The sequence below is a fragment of the Adiantum capillus-veneris genome, chromosome 7 (assembly GCF_014529385.1).
Source record: "Adiantum capillus-veneris isolate H3 chromosome 7, ASM1452938v2, whole genome shotgun sequence".
Lineage (NCBI taxonomy): Eukaryota > Viridiplantae > Streptophyta > Polypodiopsida > Polypodiales > Pteridaceae > Adiantum > Adiantum capillus-veneris.
This window is the reverse complement of record NC_140937.1, coordinates 159652406-159670411: the sequence shown is the minus strand read 5'-3', so window position 1 is coordinate 159670411 and position 18006 is coordinate 159652406. Positions and strand designations below refer to the sequence as shown.

Genomic DNA, 18006 nt, shown 5'->3' with positions numbered 1-18006 from the left:
AGCCCAAGGATACTATGATGGAAATGAGCAAATTTGGGTACCTAAACGTAAAATGTGTCCTTCCCTATCGGCAACAAACCCATATGAGTCAAACAGTGTAACGCTAAAGCCAATGGCAGACCGTGGGAAGGGAAAGATCACAGAATGCTACACACCTAGTCCAGAGCTAGTTTGGGCTCCAAGGCAAACCCAATTTATTCCACCTAGCTCAGGAAGGGGGGAGTTCCATGAAGCTTCTAGCTCCTCATGTAATACATCCATAGAGGTAAAAGCTTCTACACAGCCTCCATCTATAGTAATGGACCTCAATGAAGCTACAAAAGAATCCACACCTCCCAGTGTTCAAGAATCACCTGATAAACCACTTCAAGTTCGATCCTGGGAGAGTACCTTACCACCCTTGCAACTTGACGAGGCACCTAGGGTAATACAAAACTACTCGCAAAAATCCTCACCTATTACCAACTGGAACAATTGGTTTCAAAGGGTGACAAGCTCATTTCAAACGGTATGATCTACCCAAGGAAGGGGGGAGTGTTTGTGGACATCCATCATGCACTTGCTTCCCTCTCAACCTTTCTCCCTGACCTCTTAATCTCCGATCTTAGGGAATGTATATATAAAGCCTTATACTCACAAAAACAAGATAAAAAAGTAAAAGAGCAAGAGCCATCACACAAATCATAAAAACAAATTATGCACAAGAACACGACCCTTGTAATATTTGCACTCTAACCATCATCTATATGCGTGTACAGATATGGCTAGTACGCTAGAGTCATCCACTCCTGCCTTGGGTGAGAGGTACCCTCGTTACTTTTCACAAATATTTCACATGGTCTTTCCAGTGCTTGCATGTGAATGGGATTTGATAGGTACGCTAGCATGTGAGAGGAATTTTGAGGAGTTAGAATGGTTGATACGTCTCTTGATCACGTCTGATCCATACTTAGTAGAGAACGTTTCTCCCATTGCACAAGCCTACCCTTTTGACCAAGATGACTATAGGCGTCTAGTGACCTTCTTAGTAAACATGGGCACCTATGATGAAGAAGAAAATTTACATGACTACACGGATGGCACATATGGTCTCATGGATGATGACTTTGTTTATCTCGACGACGAGGATAGGGGTTTAGCCTTAGGGTTTCTCCCCAACCTCTACAATATCCTATTCCCTTGACTCTTTAGGGGGAGTGCAAATAATTAGGTTAGGGCTCCTTATGTTTTTTGTTGTGTTCAATAAGTGTTGGTACCTTTTCCTACTAATGTGCCTCCTGGAGGTATTCCTTTTGTTTCCTAGTGTGTACAGGAGTGTGTTGATGTTGATAGGATTTGGACCTTCATGGAATCTTTCTCTTGTTCACACTTCAAATCAAGCGCGACCATCAACACAAACAGGTGTTTTATGTCCATTAACATTGCCCTTATCTTTTTGCATCCATGTTTGTCTGCTTTGATTGTGATTGGTAGCATAATATTCAGCGCATTTGCTTAGTATCAAACATTTAATTCAATGTAATGTTTTGTCATAATCACTTGTTTAGGTTTAAAAATCAAGCAGTCCGACTAAGCTAGTTTGACCAAGCTAGGTATTAGAAATCTTCTCTTAATACCATGGGGAATGCCTTCCTAATACGCAATGGTTACTTAGGTTCTTAATCCGATTTAGGCAGCATTGTGTGAAATGTACTAGGGCTTTCTAGTGGGCTTAACCCTATTGACCTTTAGCTTAAGTATTATAAAGGGAGTTTACTAATGTGATGAGCCTGGGGAGGGTAACAGTGCTATATGACCCCCCAAAGTTACAAAATTAAAATGCTGAAAATGAACAATCAAAAAATCAAAGTGCCACAATGTAAAATTTAAAGCTGGAAGAGAAATCCCTGCTTAAATTGGTACTTCACTCACATGTATCGCCTATGGTACTAGAGCCCTAGAGGTTCCCAGTGCGGGCGCTTTTCCTTGAAAAGCAAAAAACCCAAGGCAGACAAAATAAGCACACACATCAAAATTGAATCAATGTGAAAAGACTTTGGGGGGTCAAAGAAAAGGTAATCAGTCAGGCGATGATTTCATGAGAAATTCCTTTTATCGTAGCTTAACTACAAGGTCTTCTAGGTATAGCCTCTAGTCAGCCCTCGAACATCAAATACTTGGCTCTCACGATTAAACAACTTAATTGACCAGAAAAAATTGAGAAGTTATCCATGGTATTAATAGTTGAGCTCTAGTGCCTTTTGACCGTTAAATTAGTGACCCCGGACTTGTTTAATTTTTTACCTTTACATCTGTTTATGCATTTGATTATATTGCAATTATATGTTTATTGCTGACAAATTGTCTAAAATTCTGTTACCAATCACTTTGTCTGTCTATTGCATATGATTTTTAATTGTATATGAGAATGCAATTATTGTGGCAATGTTGTTTGATTTTGCAGTGATTGAAGAAGGCTACACACATCCATGTCGACTACTCTTCCATCTCGACGAACGAGCTTCAACTGGATAGCTTCCGAGGACGGAATCTACATCAGGAAGGGGGGCATGTTAACCCTCACGGCACACGGACACCCTATGATCTATAAACGTTGTATTATTTAGAGTCAGGTTCCGGGCTTGTCGGACCAATAGGAACAGGGTAAGGGTGATCGCCGATGACAGGCGCACTCTAACTGGAATATTCAAGGAGTTAGTTGGCTAAGTATGGGCGCCCAAGTGTGAATGGGGTGAGCTATATAAAAGCCACTAAACCTAATTTTTACTCATTCTCTCATTGTGCAATAGAAGCTGCTCTTGCTCCATCTCCACCTTCTCCTTCACCATCTCCTTGTGTGTGTGTGTGTGTACGTGTGTGTGTGAGAGAGAGAGAGAGAGAGAGAGAGAGAGAGAGTGAGAGTGTGTGTGTGATCGAGCGTTGCGACGGCACGACGGCGGCGAGGCGGTTGAGCGCGGCGTAGCGGCGTCTCCCTCTTCTTCGCGGCACGGGAATCCTTCATTCGCAACTACGCAGGAAGGTGAGTGACACACCATTCTTCCTTGTGAGCTTGTCTGTTGTATGACTGTGTGCTAGGAGCCATTGTGGCTCGCATACGGCATGTAGCAAGTCCCTAGCCTTGACACATGTTCCTGTAATCATCAAAATTTAATTTACTTAAGCATGGGTGAGTAGAGTTGGATTAACCTGCCACTTAAAACCGACTCAGCCAAAAGACTACAATAGTCATGAGTAGGAATCCAGTCTATAGTCAAGGAGAGACCACCTAACACCTGTCAGCTTGTCAAGGAATTATAGACAGTGGGTCACTCAAGGCCTATAGACAAGAAAGATGTAAAGCCAGCGTCCCGGTCCACCCATAGCATGGGAGTGCCTGGTGTTTAGGGGTGTGTGTAGCTGTTTTACCATTAATAAATACACACCAAGGCGTTGAAAAGACAACTGGCTAAAGATGTCTAGGCAAAGATTAGTACAGAAAAAACTCAGTCTTTGATTCATGACTGTACATCAGAATAAGAATGAAGTAATATTCCAAATGAGTTTATACAAAGGTATCAAAACTATCCCAGTTGAATCATTAAGTGTTTACAAAGTCAGACTGCAACAAGCTAAACCTTTTTAAGCCAAGATAGAATTCTCACCTGCATCCATACAGTCAAGACCACATATATTTTAGACTTGGCTACGTATGGCAGGCTTCAAAGAACCTATCAGTTGTTATCCATGTCCAACTTAAAAATTATTAGACTAGCTACTGTCCTTCAAAAATATTCAAATTACTTCAACCTTTTTCCAAAAATATTATGTCCAAGCAAGGATTTGCTAATTTAAAGTAGTGTATATATTCTTTGGCAAATATATAAAAAACCCTAGTACTTTTCTTAATCCTCTTTTAGTTTTGCTTTCTCAAAGTAGTACTAGATGTTATATCTTTTTAGAACAATAGTATTAAGGTGTACCAACCTGTCAAAAATCTACCATAATTAAAACCTGAGTATGCAATTACCGCTTCAAAGTTATCAACGATGTTCTTCTGCCATTTACTACAATTATGTTGTATGGATCCAAGTCGATCACTATAGTAGTGCTACTTCCCAGTACTAATGAAAAGAGAGATCAAGATCAGGGTCAGCCTACTGCTACTTCTAGTAGTTTCGATAAACAGTTGTCGAGAACAAAAAATACCATACAGGAATTACCTCAGGGCATAGCCTGTGATCCAAAAATTGAGCTAGTTAGAAGAACCAGAAGCCACATAATAATGCGGTATACAGCAACGGAGGTCAGCCATTGTATGGAAAAAAACCCAGGTTTAGGTCATCCATCAAGACCCTGAGTTAAATGAGTTCTCTCTTAATTTGCAACACGTCTTATCACATATCAGCACCCATCAAGTACCATAAAGAGATTTTCTTTGGTAACAAAAGTAGCAATTGGATTTATCTGCCTAGGAAGTATCAGCCAAAGCCACTAAAAAATGGAGCTCATTCCTTATGGTAAAAATACACTCAAGTCACCCCTTAATCAAAGCCACAATGTAATGGAAATGGCCTATGAACTTCGAAAGTAACGGAATTAGGAAATTAGGTGAAGCACTTTTGAGAGATTACTTTGTGAGCATAGAGGGTGAACTTAATTGATGGTAGCAACATAAACATGGTACTTACTTTGCTTAGCATGAACAATACTTTTGCAAGAGAGAGAGTTTAGAGAACATGACAATAGTTGAGGACCGGATTCGTATGGAGCGGGTCACCCCTCCAATAGGCATTTGTATTATAGTTTCTCCCATCAAGAGAGACTTGGTACAATACAATCTTTGTGTTCCTTGTGACCTACGTGATGCAATGAAGATGGAAAGCTTCATGCATCACAAGCATAGCATAAACTTGTAGAAAGCATTAACTATCCCAAGCCTCAGTCCCAAGGCCTCAAACACCTTCAAAGGTGGAGAGAGCTAGCGGGGAATGAGGGTAGGGAAGAGGAAGAAGAAACATTCCATTTGAGAAAGAAATAGTTCCTCACTTATCATCACTCTTCTTGCTAGCATACATGATAGCATAGTGATGGAGATGGAGAAGATGGCAAGTTTAAGCACTGAAGCATGGCTCTTGGTTGGATTTGCAATCCATGGCCAAGAGTGTTGATGTAGGCTCTCACTTCTCACTAGCTTGGAGAAGGAGGTGGTGTTCCTCAACTTTCACCAAGCGATAATGCCCTTGTAAATGAGTGTGTGTGTGTGTGTGTGTGTGTGTGGAGTATATCCCCCTAGCACCCCCCTCCTTGCTTTGGGTGAGTGGTGACTTTTCTACACGTTGCAAGCTCATTGGACCCCTCTCCCCCTAGCCAATCACATGCAGCATGCAATCAAGTACATGAGTAGTCTTTTGACAAGTGTCCTCCTTTCCCCTTAGAGAGAGAGAGAGCTTGAAAATATCTAGCTTTTGTTGGATGGAAGTAGAAGCTCATTGGACCCTCTTTAGCCCAAACAATAGCTTTCAAGTACACCATGTGGTTAAGGTTAGTGAGAGTCTGACATATGTCACATGTGCCCTTTTAGAAAAGGGGTGCCCCTTGGGTGAGTGGAAGGTTAGGTCAAAGATTCCGCTAACTTTGGGACTTTTATGCATAGGGAAGCTTCTCAAGCAACTTCCTCATTAAGTGTGTAGGGTCTCTTTTTGACTCAAGCATCTTACCCCCCATGCATAGGAAGCTTCTCAAGCAACTTCCTGATTAAGCGTGTAGGGTCTCTTTTTTACTCAAGCATCTTACCCCCCATGCATAGGAAGCTTCTCAAGCAACTTCCTCATTAAGTATGACAAGTACCTCAAGTACCTTAGTCATCAAGCTTGATAAGCACCTTAGGTGGAGTTCCCACCTCAAGCTCAGCCCTAGCTTGCCTAAGGTCAAAGGCAAGTTTAGATTCGGTTTCCACCTCAAGAACATCCCTAGCTTGCTTAAGGTCAAAGACAAGTTTAGGTCGGGTTCCAACCTCAAGCTCAGCCCTAGTGCGAGCATGAAAAATTGGGTTCCTTGCAATTACCAATGCACTTTGACTGTGTGTAGATAGTGTTGGCAGTGTCCTGTCCAACCCCAAATCAGCCATAAGGCATCTAAGCCATACACACTCAACCGTAGTTGTGAAGACTCCCTGTACTCAGCCTCACAACTAGAAGTGGCCACAATAGGTTGCTTCTTGCTCAACCATGATATACATGAACTTCCAAGCATGAAACAAAAACCACTTGTGGACACTCGTGTGTCAAAACAACCAGCCTAATCTAAGTCCAAAAAAGCATGTAAGTCTGGCAGCAATGATCCCCCCTTGGGATAAAACAAGCCAATATATAAAGTGCCACTCAAGTAGCAGGAAATCCTCTTGACAGCCTGCCAATGCTCAGACCCTAGGCTATGCATAAATCCATTGACTTGTGAGATTGCAAACTGAATATTTGGCCTCGTGTTGCATACATAAATGAGGCAGCCAATAGCAGTTTGGTAAAGAGTGACATTGGCAAGATCACCAGCATCATGAAGACTCAATTTCAAACTTGTTTCCATGGGAGTGGCAATAGGTTTACAATCCTCAAGTCCAAGTTTACATAGCAATGCCTCTATGTAACTTTTCTGACACAAGGCAATGCCACCATCACACTGCTTAAACCGTATACCCAAGTAATGATGCAACAATGCCAAATCTTTTATCTTGAAAGTAGCATTCAAATTAGCCTTAAATTCAGCAATATGTCTCTCATTTGGTCCAGTGATCAGCAAATCGTCTACATAGAGAACCACAATGAGAAGTATATCACCCTCACGCTTTACATACAATGTGCTTTTTGTTGGACTCTAACGAAAGCCTTGTTTGACCAAATGAGTGTCATCTTTCTCATACTGCAGGAGGATATTGCTTCAACCCATACCAAGCTTTCTTACATATGCACACTTTATCCTCTTGTCCTTTCTTGACAATACCGCGAGGCTACATTACATAAACTTCCTCAAATATGTCACCATTCAAGAAAGCAGTAACAATGTTTGATTGATGTACATCCCAACCAAAATGAGCTGCCAATGAACATAGAAAATGCAACAAGTTGAGCCTTATAGCGATCAATCTCACCATCCAGCTTGCATTTCAACTTGTAAACCCACTTTGTACCAATGGCCTTTTTGCCAGTAAAGTCCATGTGTCATTTTCAATTGCATGGCAGCCATCCAATTTGTTGAATTATGTGCTTCATCAAAAGACAGAGGTTCCTCAAAATCATGTAAGCTAGACACAACCAAAGCATAACAATCTGATGCATAAGATGCATGGCAAGAACCTAAACGAGTACAACTAGACAAAGGTGCATCCAATTTATTGTCACGCAAAGTATGCAATAGCCATTTAGGCATACCTCTAGCCTGCTCATTCTCAGTCCTTTCCTTGTCAAATACATCATGTACATCTACATCAATAATAGGTTGATCTGTAACATTTTTTGAAACTCCCATAGGATGTACATTTGCCTCGTTGGAATTTACATTTGAACTTCCACCGCTGAAAAGAGGCAATGCCATAAATGTCATGTGAGCTTACATTACTATGTCTAGTACATAACAGCAATGGCTGAACAGATTCTTCCACAAACACAACATCTCCTGAGACCAAGGTACGCTTTGTTTGCAAATTATACAACCTATAACCTTTTCTTTCAACACTATAACCAACAAAAATACATTTGACAACCTTATCATCCAATTTCCTGCGTTGTGTTTGTGGCACCAAAGCATATGCCAAACAACAAAAAACACGCATGTGCTCAATAGAAGGCTTTCTATCATGCCATGCTTCATATGGAGTCATAGACTGCAAAGCTTTCATAGGACACTTGTTCAGTACATAAGTGGCACACATGATGGCCTCAAGCCAAAATGAATGTGGCAAAGCTTGACTTTTGACCATACATCGTGCCATTTTCGTATGTGACATGTTTTTCCTCTCAGCAACACCATTTTGTTGAGGCGTGTAAGGCAGTGTACATTGGTGTTTTATCCCACGACTAGCCAAAAATGCATTAAAATCATGAGACATATACTCCCCGCCTCAATCGGAATGGAGGGTGCCCATAGTACATTTCGAGACATTTTCAACCATAGCCAAAATTTGTTTGAAGCACTTAAAACTTTGGACTTCTCCTTAACCAGATACACCCATACATGCCTGGAGTAATCATCAATAAAAGTAACGAAGTAAGGGTAATTGCCCAAGGATGAAGTTTGCATGGGTCCAAAAACATCACTATGCACAAAATGCAACCTGCATGTGACCCAAACTAAACCATCCTTTGGAAACTTAGAACGATGCATCTTACCCAAAATACAGCCTTCACTAACATGTTTGACAGGTGCTTCAAGAGGTAGCAAAGAAGCAACCATATCAAATTTTTGCAAATGCAGCAATTTGGCAAAATTCAGATGTCCAAAACGTGCATGCCAAAGTTTTGCATCTGAAATAGCCTTTGAATCCACAACTGCGTTTGCAAAATTCTGCCCACACTTGTCATACAAAGTGAAATTATACAGCCCATGACAAAAAATGCCAGATGCAACAATTTCATCACCAAAACTGAGATCACGTACTGCACCTCTGTCATCCACAAATTTGACTACTAGTCCAAGTCTAGCAAGTGCAAATACAGACAAAAGATTCTTCTTGATCCCAGGTACATACAATGCATCAACAAGTGTGAAAGAACTGCCATTTACAGTAGTAAGCACAATCTTTCCAACTCCCTGAATCGGATAAGAGGCATTGTTGGCACAAGTAGATGAATTCCCATGTGGACAGACTCAAGAGAGGTGAACAAATCACGATGTGAGAGAATGTGCTTTGTAGCACCAATGTCAAAATACTACACATGTGAATCTATAGCAACTGACATGCATGCATCATGAAAACAGGATTATAGGTACACTCTGCACTAAAAGCCCAATCTGCATCAACATCAGCATCACAGTCTCCTTTCACAGCAGACTCAACAATAGCTGCATTTGTAGTGGAACCAACCTCTTTCTTCTTAGCCTCTTTGGCCTTTAACTTAGGACACAACTTGATCAAGTGATCATTAGCTTTACAATAATGGGAACGCATCTTCTTTTTGCCCTTATCACCAGAATTTCAAGACGAATTGCTGCCAGCAGAATCATTAGGAACATGTGATTTATCACTTGTAGAAGAACCATGAGAAGTGGCTACGTACTATTACCACCTTTTGTTTGAGCAACAATAAAGGCATGTTCAACTCCACGTTGTCTAGTCCTATTTTTTTTGGGAAAGTGACTCTTGTAACAACAATGTGGATAATGCATCAAACTTGAGAACTTCAAGATTTCTTTGGGTCATAAGTCTCCAAGTACTAGCAAAAGTCTGGTAAGAATTTGGCAAGGCATCAAGAATAGTCTGCACAAGAGAACTATTTGAAATGACTTCACCTGCAGAAATCAGTTTTGCATTGATATCCTTGACACCAACAAGGAAAGTGTCCATGTCATCTTCCTCATGCATAATCTTCGACTCCAACTCTTTACGCAGCAATGTAAATTTTTGCCTCATTGCGACTTGCATGAAAGACCAGCTAGAATATCCCAAGCCTGTTTTGTAGACTTTGCTGAATGAATATGAGGAGTAATAGTGTGCTTCACAGGCAACACAATTGATGCATGAGCCTGCGCATCTTTTACATCCCAATGAACTTGTTCTGTTGTAAGCAAAACAACTCTAACAGCAGCAATCATTGCAGCATCTTCAACATTTCATGTATCCTCAAAACTAGGACGTACATCAATGCCCTGCACAATGTTCCAAACGCCCTTTGACACAGGAACATGTTGCATCATATAAGCCCACATAGGGTAATTGTCCTCTTGGGAATGCTTAATCTCTTCCAACTACTGTTCCTCTTGTTTTCAATGATGTTTTTGTTTGTGCATAGATTGGCCTTTAATTTCACTAGTTATTGGGTTAATTAATCTCTAATCTCTCTCGTTCCAAGTATTTTCATGTGCAATCTAAATAGGTCAGTGTACATGGACTTGCATGGTTCAATTAGTGTGTGACTAATTGATGTTATGCTTGATTAGTGCATGCTTGAGACATTAGATCCACATGTGTGCGTTTGTGTTTAGAGTGTGGTAAGATGGGATTAGTTAGAAACATGCACCATTGTCATCTTGTGTGTAGGGTTTAGTCCAATAGAAGGGAGGAAAAGTGGGTTGAGATTGCTTGCCGATGGTGTAGCACCTCCATTACCATTGGGCCTCTCACACATTTGCCTCTTCTTCATGTCGCCGATTAGCTCACTAATTTTTGGTGAGTTTTCATGCCCTAGCAGGGTTCACAATCCATGGATGACAATTTGTGTTACATCATTTATGAGTGTAGTTAGTTGATACACTACAAGCTTTAATAAATTGGTGAGAGAGAAGACAATGGCCATGAATAATGGGACAAGAAGTTCAAAAGCCATGTTGGGCCCACATGAATTCCATGCAAACAAAGGAGAGAAGGCGTGCTACCAAGTGTGCTCCCAGAAATCAACAGAGCTACAAATTCTACGGGAGCTAGGATAAGCAGCATGTGAACTTTTTTCAAAGTTAAACCCCTCATTGGTGGCTTCCCCGGGAGACTTCTCCCTATGAGTATAGCGTTCTTGAAGGGGTTGAGCCTATGTGTTGTTGAATGCATGAGCATCCCACAAAATTTGTTGAAAGATAGGAGGTAGGTTACCCATACCTGAATCTGTTGTGGTCTGAAGAGAGGATTCATGAATCTATTTGGACCTTGAATGGCCTCAGTGTAGGATAATGGGGGAAAGTCTCCCTGTGAGAATCCCCCCATTTGATGAAGCTTGTTTTGATATCCTCTTGGACTCATGGGGTGAAGAAACTCCTCAGAGGTAGCTTTGTTTTGTGTAGTATTAGGGTTTTGGATCAATTTGAGTTTGGGACAGTGCCCCTCTTGCTTGAGCATAAGCTTGAGCAGCTACATCAGGCAGTAATTCTAATAATGAAGAACAAGATAGTGTAGCCATAAAAAAAGTTGTTCTTGAAGCATGGCATGGACACTTAATTGATAGAGTAGTCATAAGACTCTGTCATGGCTCGAGACCTTCTCTTTAAGCTCTAAGATGTTGGGTAGCTGCAAACTGGGAAAGCCGCAACCTTTTTCCCCAACAAATTCAGTACCTACCCAATAACTTCTATCTATTTTTCTTTGATAATACTGATAGTGATTCGCAGGTTATAACAAAGGGGCAATGGCTCATAAAGAATACCCCTATCTCATTCTTTAAATGGTACAAAAGGGTTCAATCACAAAGGAGACAAGCCATCTAAGGCTCTAGTGTAGGTTGACTTACCAGACCTCCCTGTGGAATTTTACCTCTGGCTTAGCAATATAGGGAGTGTAGTAGGCAAGGTTCTGGGGCAAAAGGCTAGAGGTGGAATAGATCTTAAATGAACACACAGTTGCTGATTGAGGTGGATCTAAACAAAACCCCCAAATCGGCAGTACCGATCAAGGATTGCACCAAATATATTCTCCATGAACAAAAAATCATATATAGGAATCTACCAAATTCTTGCTTTCATTGTTTCCAACACAAACATTTTGATCAAGGACTGCCCAGTCCTAGCTCAAAATAAGCAGCAAAATCAGCCTGTCCAAGATAACCAAAGCCCTCAGGCCAAGGCTTTCCAACGAGTTTTAAAAAAAAAAAAAAAACTAGATTCAAGAAGAAGAAGGGATTTCAGAATCCTAACTCCAATTACTTTGATGTTCTGCTTGAAGAGGTTTTTACTTCTGCTCAGAATAATGTTGAAGCAGCTACTGGTGAGCACAATGTGTCAGAGAAAGCCCCTATCCTAGAGCCTCAACAAGGCAATCAAAACTATGTCATCCCCCCAGAGAACCCCAATGAGAAATCTAGAGGGCTATCAAACTCAGATAGTGAAGGAGAATGCATCAAAAGCACCCAACTGAATCAAAGTAATGAAGAGAAGGATGAGTTGATTCAATTCACTCAAGAACTTGAAGCCCATGACACTTTAACCAAAGATAACTTAGCATCTTCCCCAACTCCTTTTGTAAATATACTGATGACCCAAGCTGAAGAGGAATCTCTACCTCAAATGCAAGTACCCAAATCTAAAAGGAAAGGGGAGAAATCTACAGATCCTAATAGAGCTTCTGTGTCAATGGCTAAGCCACATAAAAGTAGCAAAAAATGAAGAGTTCTAATCTAACATGTTTCTCTCTCAATTGTAAAGGACTCACAGATCCCTATAGACCAATAGTAATAAAAAAATGGATGCAAGACTTGGCTCTGCACCCATTATCATTTTTTTGCAGGAAGTAAAAGTGAAAGGTGAGGTTTTGGAAAACAACCTCAAAAGAATAGGTTCTGGTTTCCAGTGGTACTTCACTAATCATTGTGCAGGTAGAGGAGGGGCAAGTATTGGTATATCATGCAAATGGGCCAACCTGGTCACAAAGGTACAAGAGTCAGAAAAACGTTATTGGGTTGTTGTATCCTTTTCTGATCCTATTAACTATAATGTTGTCAGTATATATGCTCCTAATTCTATAACATAAATATTAGCATGCTGGCAAGAGTTAACTAATCTCCCTAGGGACATAATCAGTGCAGGGGACTTTAATATGGTTGAACAATTTTTTGACAAGTCCAACTCTCAAGGGTAGGTGATCTTTGGCAAAGAAAAAATGCATTGGACAAAAATGGATGAGGCTTTAAATGTGGTCTATGTGTCTGAGGATACTGGGTTTACTTGGAGCAATAAGCAAAGTGGTACATGTTACAGACCTGCTAGACTGGATAGGATTTATATGTCTGTGAATGTATTGCAGGAACATTGGCTGATTAAATGCATGACTGATGCCTCCATTTTGCTCTCTGATCATAAATCATCAATGTTTGAACTGCTGAGATCTTAGAATGTCTGTAAGGCTGGATGGCCCCATTTAGACCAGACTTTGTTTGGTATTAAAAGTGTTAGAACAAAAGTGAAAGGTATTATGGAGAACTCTTTTGCCCTTCACTCTCGTCTCATGCTAAGGCATGGGAGGCTACAATCAAAGAGATTCAAAAAACTATGTCCAGGTATAAGAGACTAGCTAAGAAAATTAGAGCCCATAGAAGAGTGATAATAGCTAGGGAGATACTACATATTGAAGAATCTCTCTCCAAAACCGACTCTTCCCTTGCCAGACTCCTAGATCTTAGAGATACACTGAAGTAGGAAGAGCTTCTTGAGGCAAACAGCGCCCTTGCCTACACCGGGGAATTCTGGGCTAGGAAAGTAGACGCGCCCACCAAAGAAATGTATAATTTATTGAAAAAGAAGAAAGCAATGGATTTCATTCCTTATCTGAAACTCATAAGGAGAATTTGCATATTGTCCATGAGTTCTTTACAAATATTTTCTTTGGTCTCCCAAAGAGAGAAAGAGCAACTCAAGAGGCGAGAGCTTACATAGCTTTCTTGCCTGGCTTATCATCCATCAGGGAGTGTGGACTGCCCAAAAGGCATTAAAAGCTTGATATGGTGATGGAAAGTGCAGCAGATGTGGGGCTCTAGAAGATTTATACCATATGTTTGTGGATTGCCTTCGAACCAAAAGAAATTGCAGATCCTCTATAGATGTTGCAAGGGACTTCATCCTCAACCTCTATCCCCCAAAGAACTTCTTATCGGCACGTGTATAGGGATGGATATTCCACTTTGGAATCTATGGAGATTCTCATATCTATGGGCATGTTGGATTCAAAGAAACAAGGTAGTCTACCAGCTGAAGAATGAGGAAAATGCTCCATCATTTGTCTATCAGATTAAGAAGATCTCCTCCTTTTGCATGGGAAGAATACAAAGTGTATGCAGTTTACCTCTATTCACTATGCAGAGAGTCTTTAGATGGCAAATATAGAAAAATCTTATGTTGAATTTTTACTCTAGAGAGAGACTTATTATGGCTAGAGCTAGCTTTGAGTTGTAATATTTGGAGTTTTGTTCATGGGATGCCTCTCTCCGCACCTGTGAGGCAAGGTTGTAATCTTCTTCTTTTCCTTTAATCCATTCCATTTTATCCAAGAAAAAAAGAGAGCTACAAATTTAAAAAAGGACTCCTCTCGCAATGTTGTCTCCCTTTTTTCTCAACAACCCCTTGTGAGCATATATTCAATAATTGTTCTAAGTCAACACATGGTGAATAAATGATAGTCTACAATTTTATCAAGCAAGCTCATTGTTGCAAATTGTAAATATCTTATATAATAGAGTGCCATATCTTTCCTAGTTCAAAATATTTCATAGATAAAAAGATGCAAAGTGACTCTTGAAATGGAAGAAAGCTTTAAGGGAGGTCGTTGAACACACGCGCTCAACAAAAAGATCATCCAAACTTCACAAATACAATAGAATATTTAAAGTTACAAGCAATACTTGGCTTTTGAAACATATTCAAGCTCAAATGAAGGCGTTAGTTAAAATGATTATAACAATCTAAGCTTGCAATTTGGATACCCCTTTTTGGGATTAGTGATTTTGTTAGGATGAATTTTTACATAAATGAAAGCGTTCTCTCTTTGTAGGTTACTTATTGATTGAGTGATTTTGTTAGGCTGAATTTTTACATAAATGAAAGCAATCTCTCTTCTTAGGTTAATTATTGATTGGGTCACACCATAAGAAGGACGACCAAAGTGCATGCATTAAAGGTGAAGGATTGCATAACATAACAATCTACATGAATGATACCTATTTCTCTTTCTTAAGTTGTTAATCCAGAAGGAGGAACAAAATTGCATGCAACATAAAGGTGAAGGAATCCAAAGCAAACCCACTTGGACTTACACAAGTCTTGTTTGTTGCATGTCCTCAAGAAAATTGTATTACTTAACTAGCTATTGGATTATTGTCTCGGTCATCAAATGAGGTACCACACACATGGAGAAATTATCGCGTCAGGCAATCAAGTTGCACGAAGAAATTTTGCATCTTGCTAATTGTCTTAGTCTACCCTTTCTGTCTGGGTTGGACCATTCCATCAAGTAAGCCTAGACAACTATAGAGTGATTGTCTCACTCAAGTGGACAAGCAAACCCACTTGGACTTAGACAAGTCTTGTTTGTTGCATGTCTTCAAGCAAATTGTATTACCCAACTATTGGATTATTGTCTCGATCGAATGAGGTACCACACAGATGGAGAAATCATAGCGTCATGCAATCAAGTTGCATGAAGAAATTTTGCATCTTGCTAATTGCCTTAGTCTACCCTTTCTCTCTGGGTTGGACCATTCCATCAAGTAAGCCTAGACAACTATAGAGTGATCGTCTCACTCAAGTTGACCCGGGGTAATGTTAAAATGATATTTTTTTAATCTCTCTCTCGGCAAAAAACACAAGGGAAAGAGTATGATTTGCACACTTGTGTTAAGCGTATGAGATATTCCTTGAACATGGCTCATCATTGAAAGTGTTAAGATGCATGTTCATGCTCATTCTTACACATGCATACATATAACAACTATCACTGGGTGCCATTTAACAACAATACTCAAAGATTCTTGGATCCCTTTAACAAATTAGTTCAGGTTAATGATGATTCAAGAGCAAGTATACAAAGATTTTGTGTTGCTTAAAATGGGCATGATCATCATGGATGATTATGATTCATGAATCTCTTTCTTTCAATGAGGTTTTAAAGGGGAGACCTTGAAGAAAAGGGAGACCTTGAAGAAGACAAGGTCTTCCAAAAGCCAAGTACTCCTAAAACGTGGACGTGCTTTTGATAGTATTTGCAGGAGCGACTCTTGGATCTTGAATATATGCTCAAAATTGAGTTTATTTCATATAAAATTATTGCTTTTAGAGTGAAAGTTTGGGAGGTATAATTCAATCAGCTCAAAATTGAGTTTATTTCATATAAAATTATTGCGTTTAGAGTGAAAATTTGGGAGGGATAATTCATAACCACCTCTTTAAGCATAAGAAAGCCATATTGGTTTTGGGCATGTCCTACAATCATGTAGTGGGAGAGTGGGAGGTTAGGAGCTCTAGAATGAGATGGATATTGAGTTCAAAAAAAGGGCATAACCTTGCAAGTTTAGCATCTTCAAGTGTCATAAATAGGTAGTGGGACACATTTCGTTGTATTATAAGCATTGGAGGAAGTGCTTGATTGCATACATTTCAAGTAATCAAGGCTTATGGGACACATTTCGTTGTATTATAGGCATTCGAGGAAGTGCTTGATTGCATACGTTTCAAGTAAAAAAAAACTTATGTGTTACATTTGCAAGATCTTGTAACTTTACTGCTTGGTTCAACTCATATATGCTGTATAAGTTGTGAAAAACAATCTAGAGTATGGGACCAAATTGTTTATAATGGGCAATGTGAAAGAGACTCTCATGGATGGGGCTAGAACCCACAAAAGGGCCATGGCTAGCCTAAAGTCGACCGTGTGCTAATGAGCAATGAGCATATTCTATGAGTTTTGCAACCTCCTTAGCTTATGAGGTTCCTTTGGACATATTTTGTGAGCGGGTCCCTGCCCTTCTCCAAACGCTGCTGGCTTGCAAAACAGACAAAGAGCTTGTCCAAAGCTGAATGCAACATGTGTTAAAAGGAATTTCAAAGTTGATGAGTAACGGCAGGGGCTAACGGCGTCGTCAAAGTTAGCGGAGCTCAGCTTGAAAATATATATTACAGTGGCGCTCTCATTTGCCTGATTTCTTTGCTGTGTATGCTTTATCCCCCTTTTCTCTCTCCCTCTCTCTCTCTCTCTCTCTCGCGAGTAGGGCTAGTCGAGTTCACTCGGAGAGTGTAAAATTACGAGTGTGAGCTTTGAGCTCGGCATCTCCAATTGTGTGTGTGCACCCCCCCCTTCCTCCCCTTCCTTCTCCCTCTCTTCAGATCCGTGCATCTCCTCTTCTCTCTCATGCAGGGATCGGCTCGCAATTCTGCAGATCTTGGGATGTGCGCACACATGCTTTGAAGGTGGCCTCGTTACCTTCTTGGCGAGGTTTGATGCAGGGCCAGGGATCTGGTCCGCATTTTCGGACTTTCGGCCAGCAGCTCACATAATCGATTCCATAGCAGGGATATCCGTCCTTCTTGGGCGATAGTTGTTCTGGGTGAAGAAACGTCCATTGCTGCTGATCGTTTTGGTCTCGGGGTATCTCAGTCCTTGCATCGCTCTCACGTCTTCAATGCAATGCGTTCTTTTCCTAGACAGGAGCTCACTTCCGTATCAAGTGCTGCAGCTTACATGCCCGTGAAGAAGTCTGGATTGCTGCGGGCATGCGGCACAAAGACCGTGTGAATGAAGCTACCGTGTTTCTGCGAACGATGGGCCCGCATGAGCTTATAGTAACATGTGCTGTGTATGGCACGGTATTCTCCGTGTCCAGCGCTCTCTCTGTTGGGGTCCTTTCCATCGTCAACTGGAGACCATGGAGATTGTACAGGTTTGTAGTCACAGAATCCTTGTTTAAATCTCTCTCTCTCTCTCTCTCTCTACAATGACGCTCACAGAAAAGAGTGTGCGTGCCTTTGCATGCGTGTGTATGAACAATGGTCAATTGTCATTCATGGCAGCAAAAGAGAACTCTTTAGCAAAATTTGAACAGTGTGTGCCAATTTGCACAGTTTACGAGAGAGAGAGAGAGAGAGAGAGAGAGAGAGAGAGAGAGAGAGAGAGAGAGAGAGAGAGAGAGAGAGAGAGAGAGAGAGAGAGAGAGAGAGTCCAAGCATCTGGCTACTCATCGGGAGTATGTGAGCCCATGATCTGAGCATTGACCCTAGCCACTGAAGTTATGAGGGGAGGCTAAGAGCTCAAGGTGATTGTTGTAAATTGGAGACTTGTTCCCAAAGGGTTCTCAATAATATTGTTTGATCCAAAGAAAGTATCACAGGACGAACAATATTAGGGAATTTGCA

At 40.7% G+C, this 18006-nt stretch overlaps 1 protein-coding gene across 9 annotated transcripts in view; it reads left to right on the top strand.

Annotated features, from left to right (window-relative positions):
• The first annotated feature begins 16802 nt into the window (after positions 1 to 16802).
• The window catches only part of DEK1 (calpain-type cysteine protease family), a 94797-nt gene continuing 93593 nt past the window's right edge, over positions 16803 to 18006 (top strand). For 6 of the 9 annotated variants that reach the window (XM_086516759.1, XM_086516757.1, XM_086516756.1 and 3 more), the window contains exon 1: positions 16803 to 17534. In XM_086516759.1, the coding sequence (XP_086372885.1) occupies positions 17368 to 17534 (167 nt within the window). In that variant the 5' untranslated portion in view covers positions 16803 to 17367. The remainder of the gene's footprint in view (positions 17535 to 18006) is intronic. The other 3 variants (XM_086516762.1, XM_086516761.1, XM_086516760.1) reach the window with 1 other exon arrangement.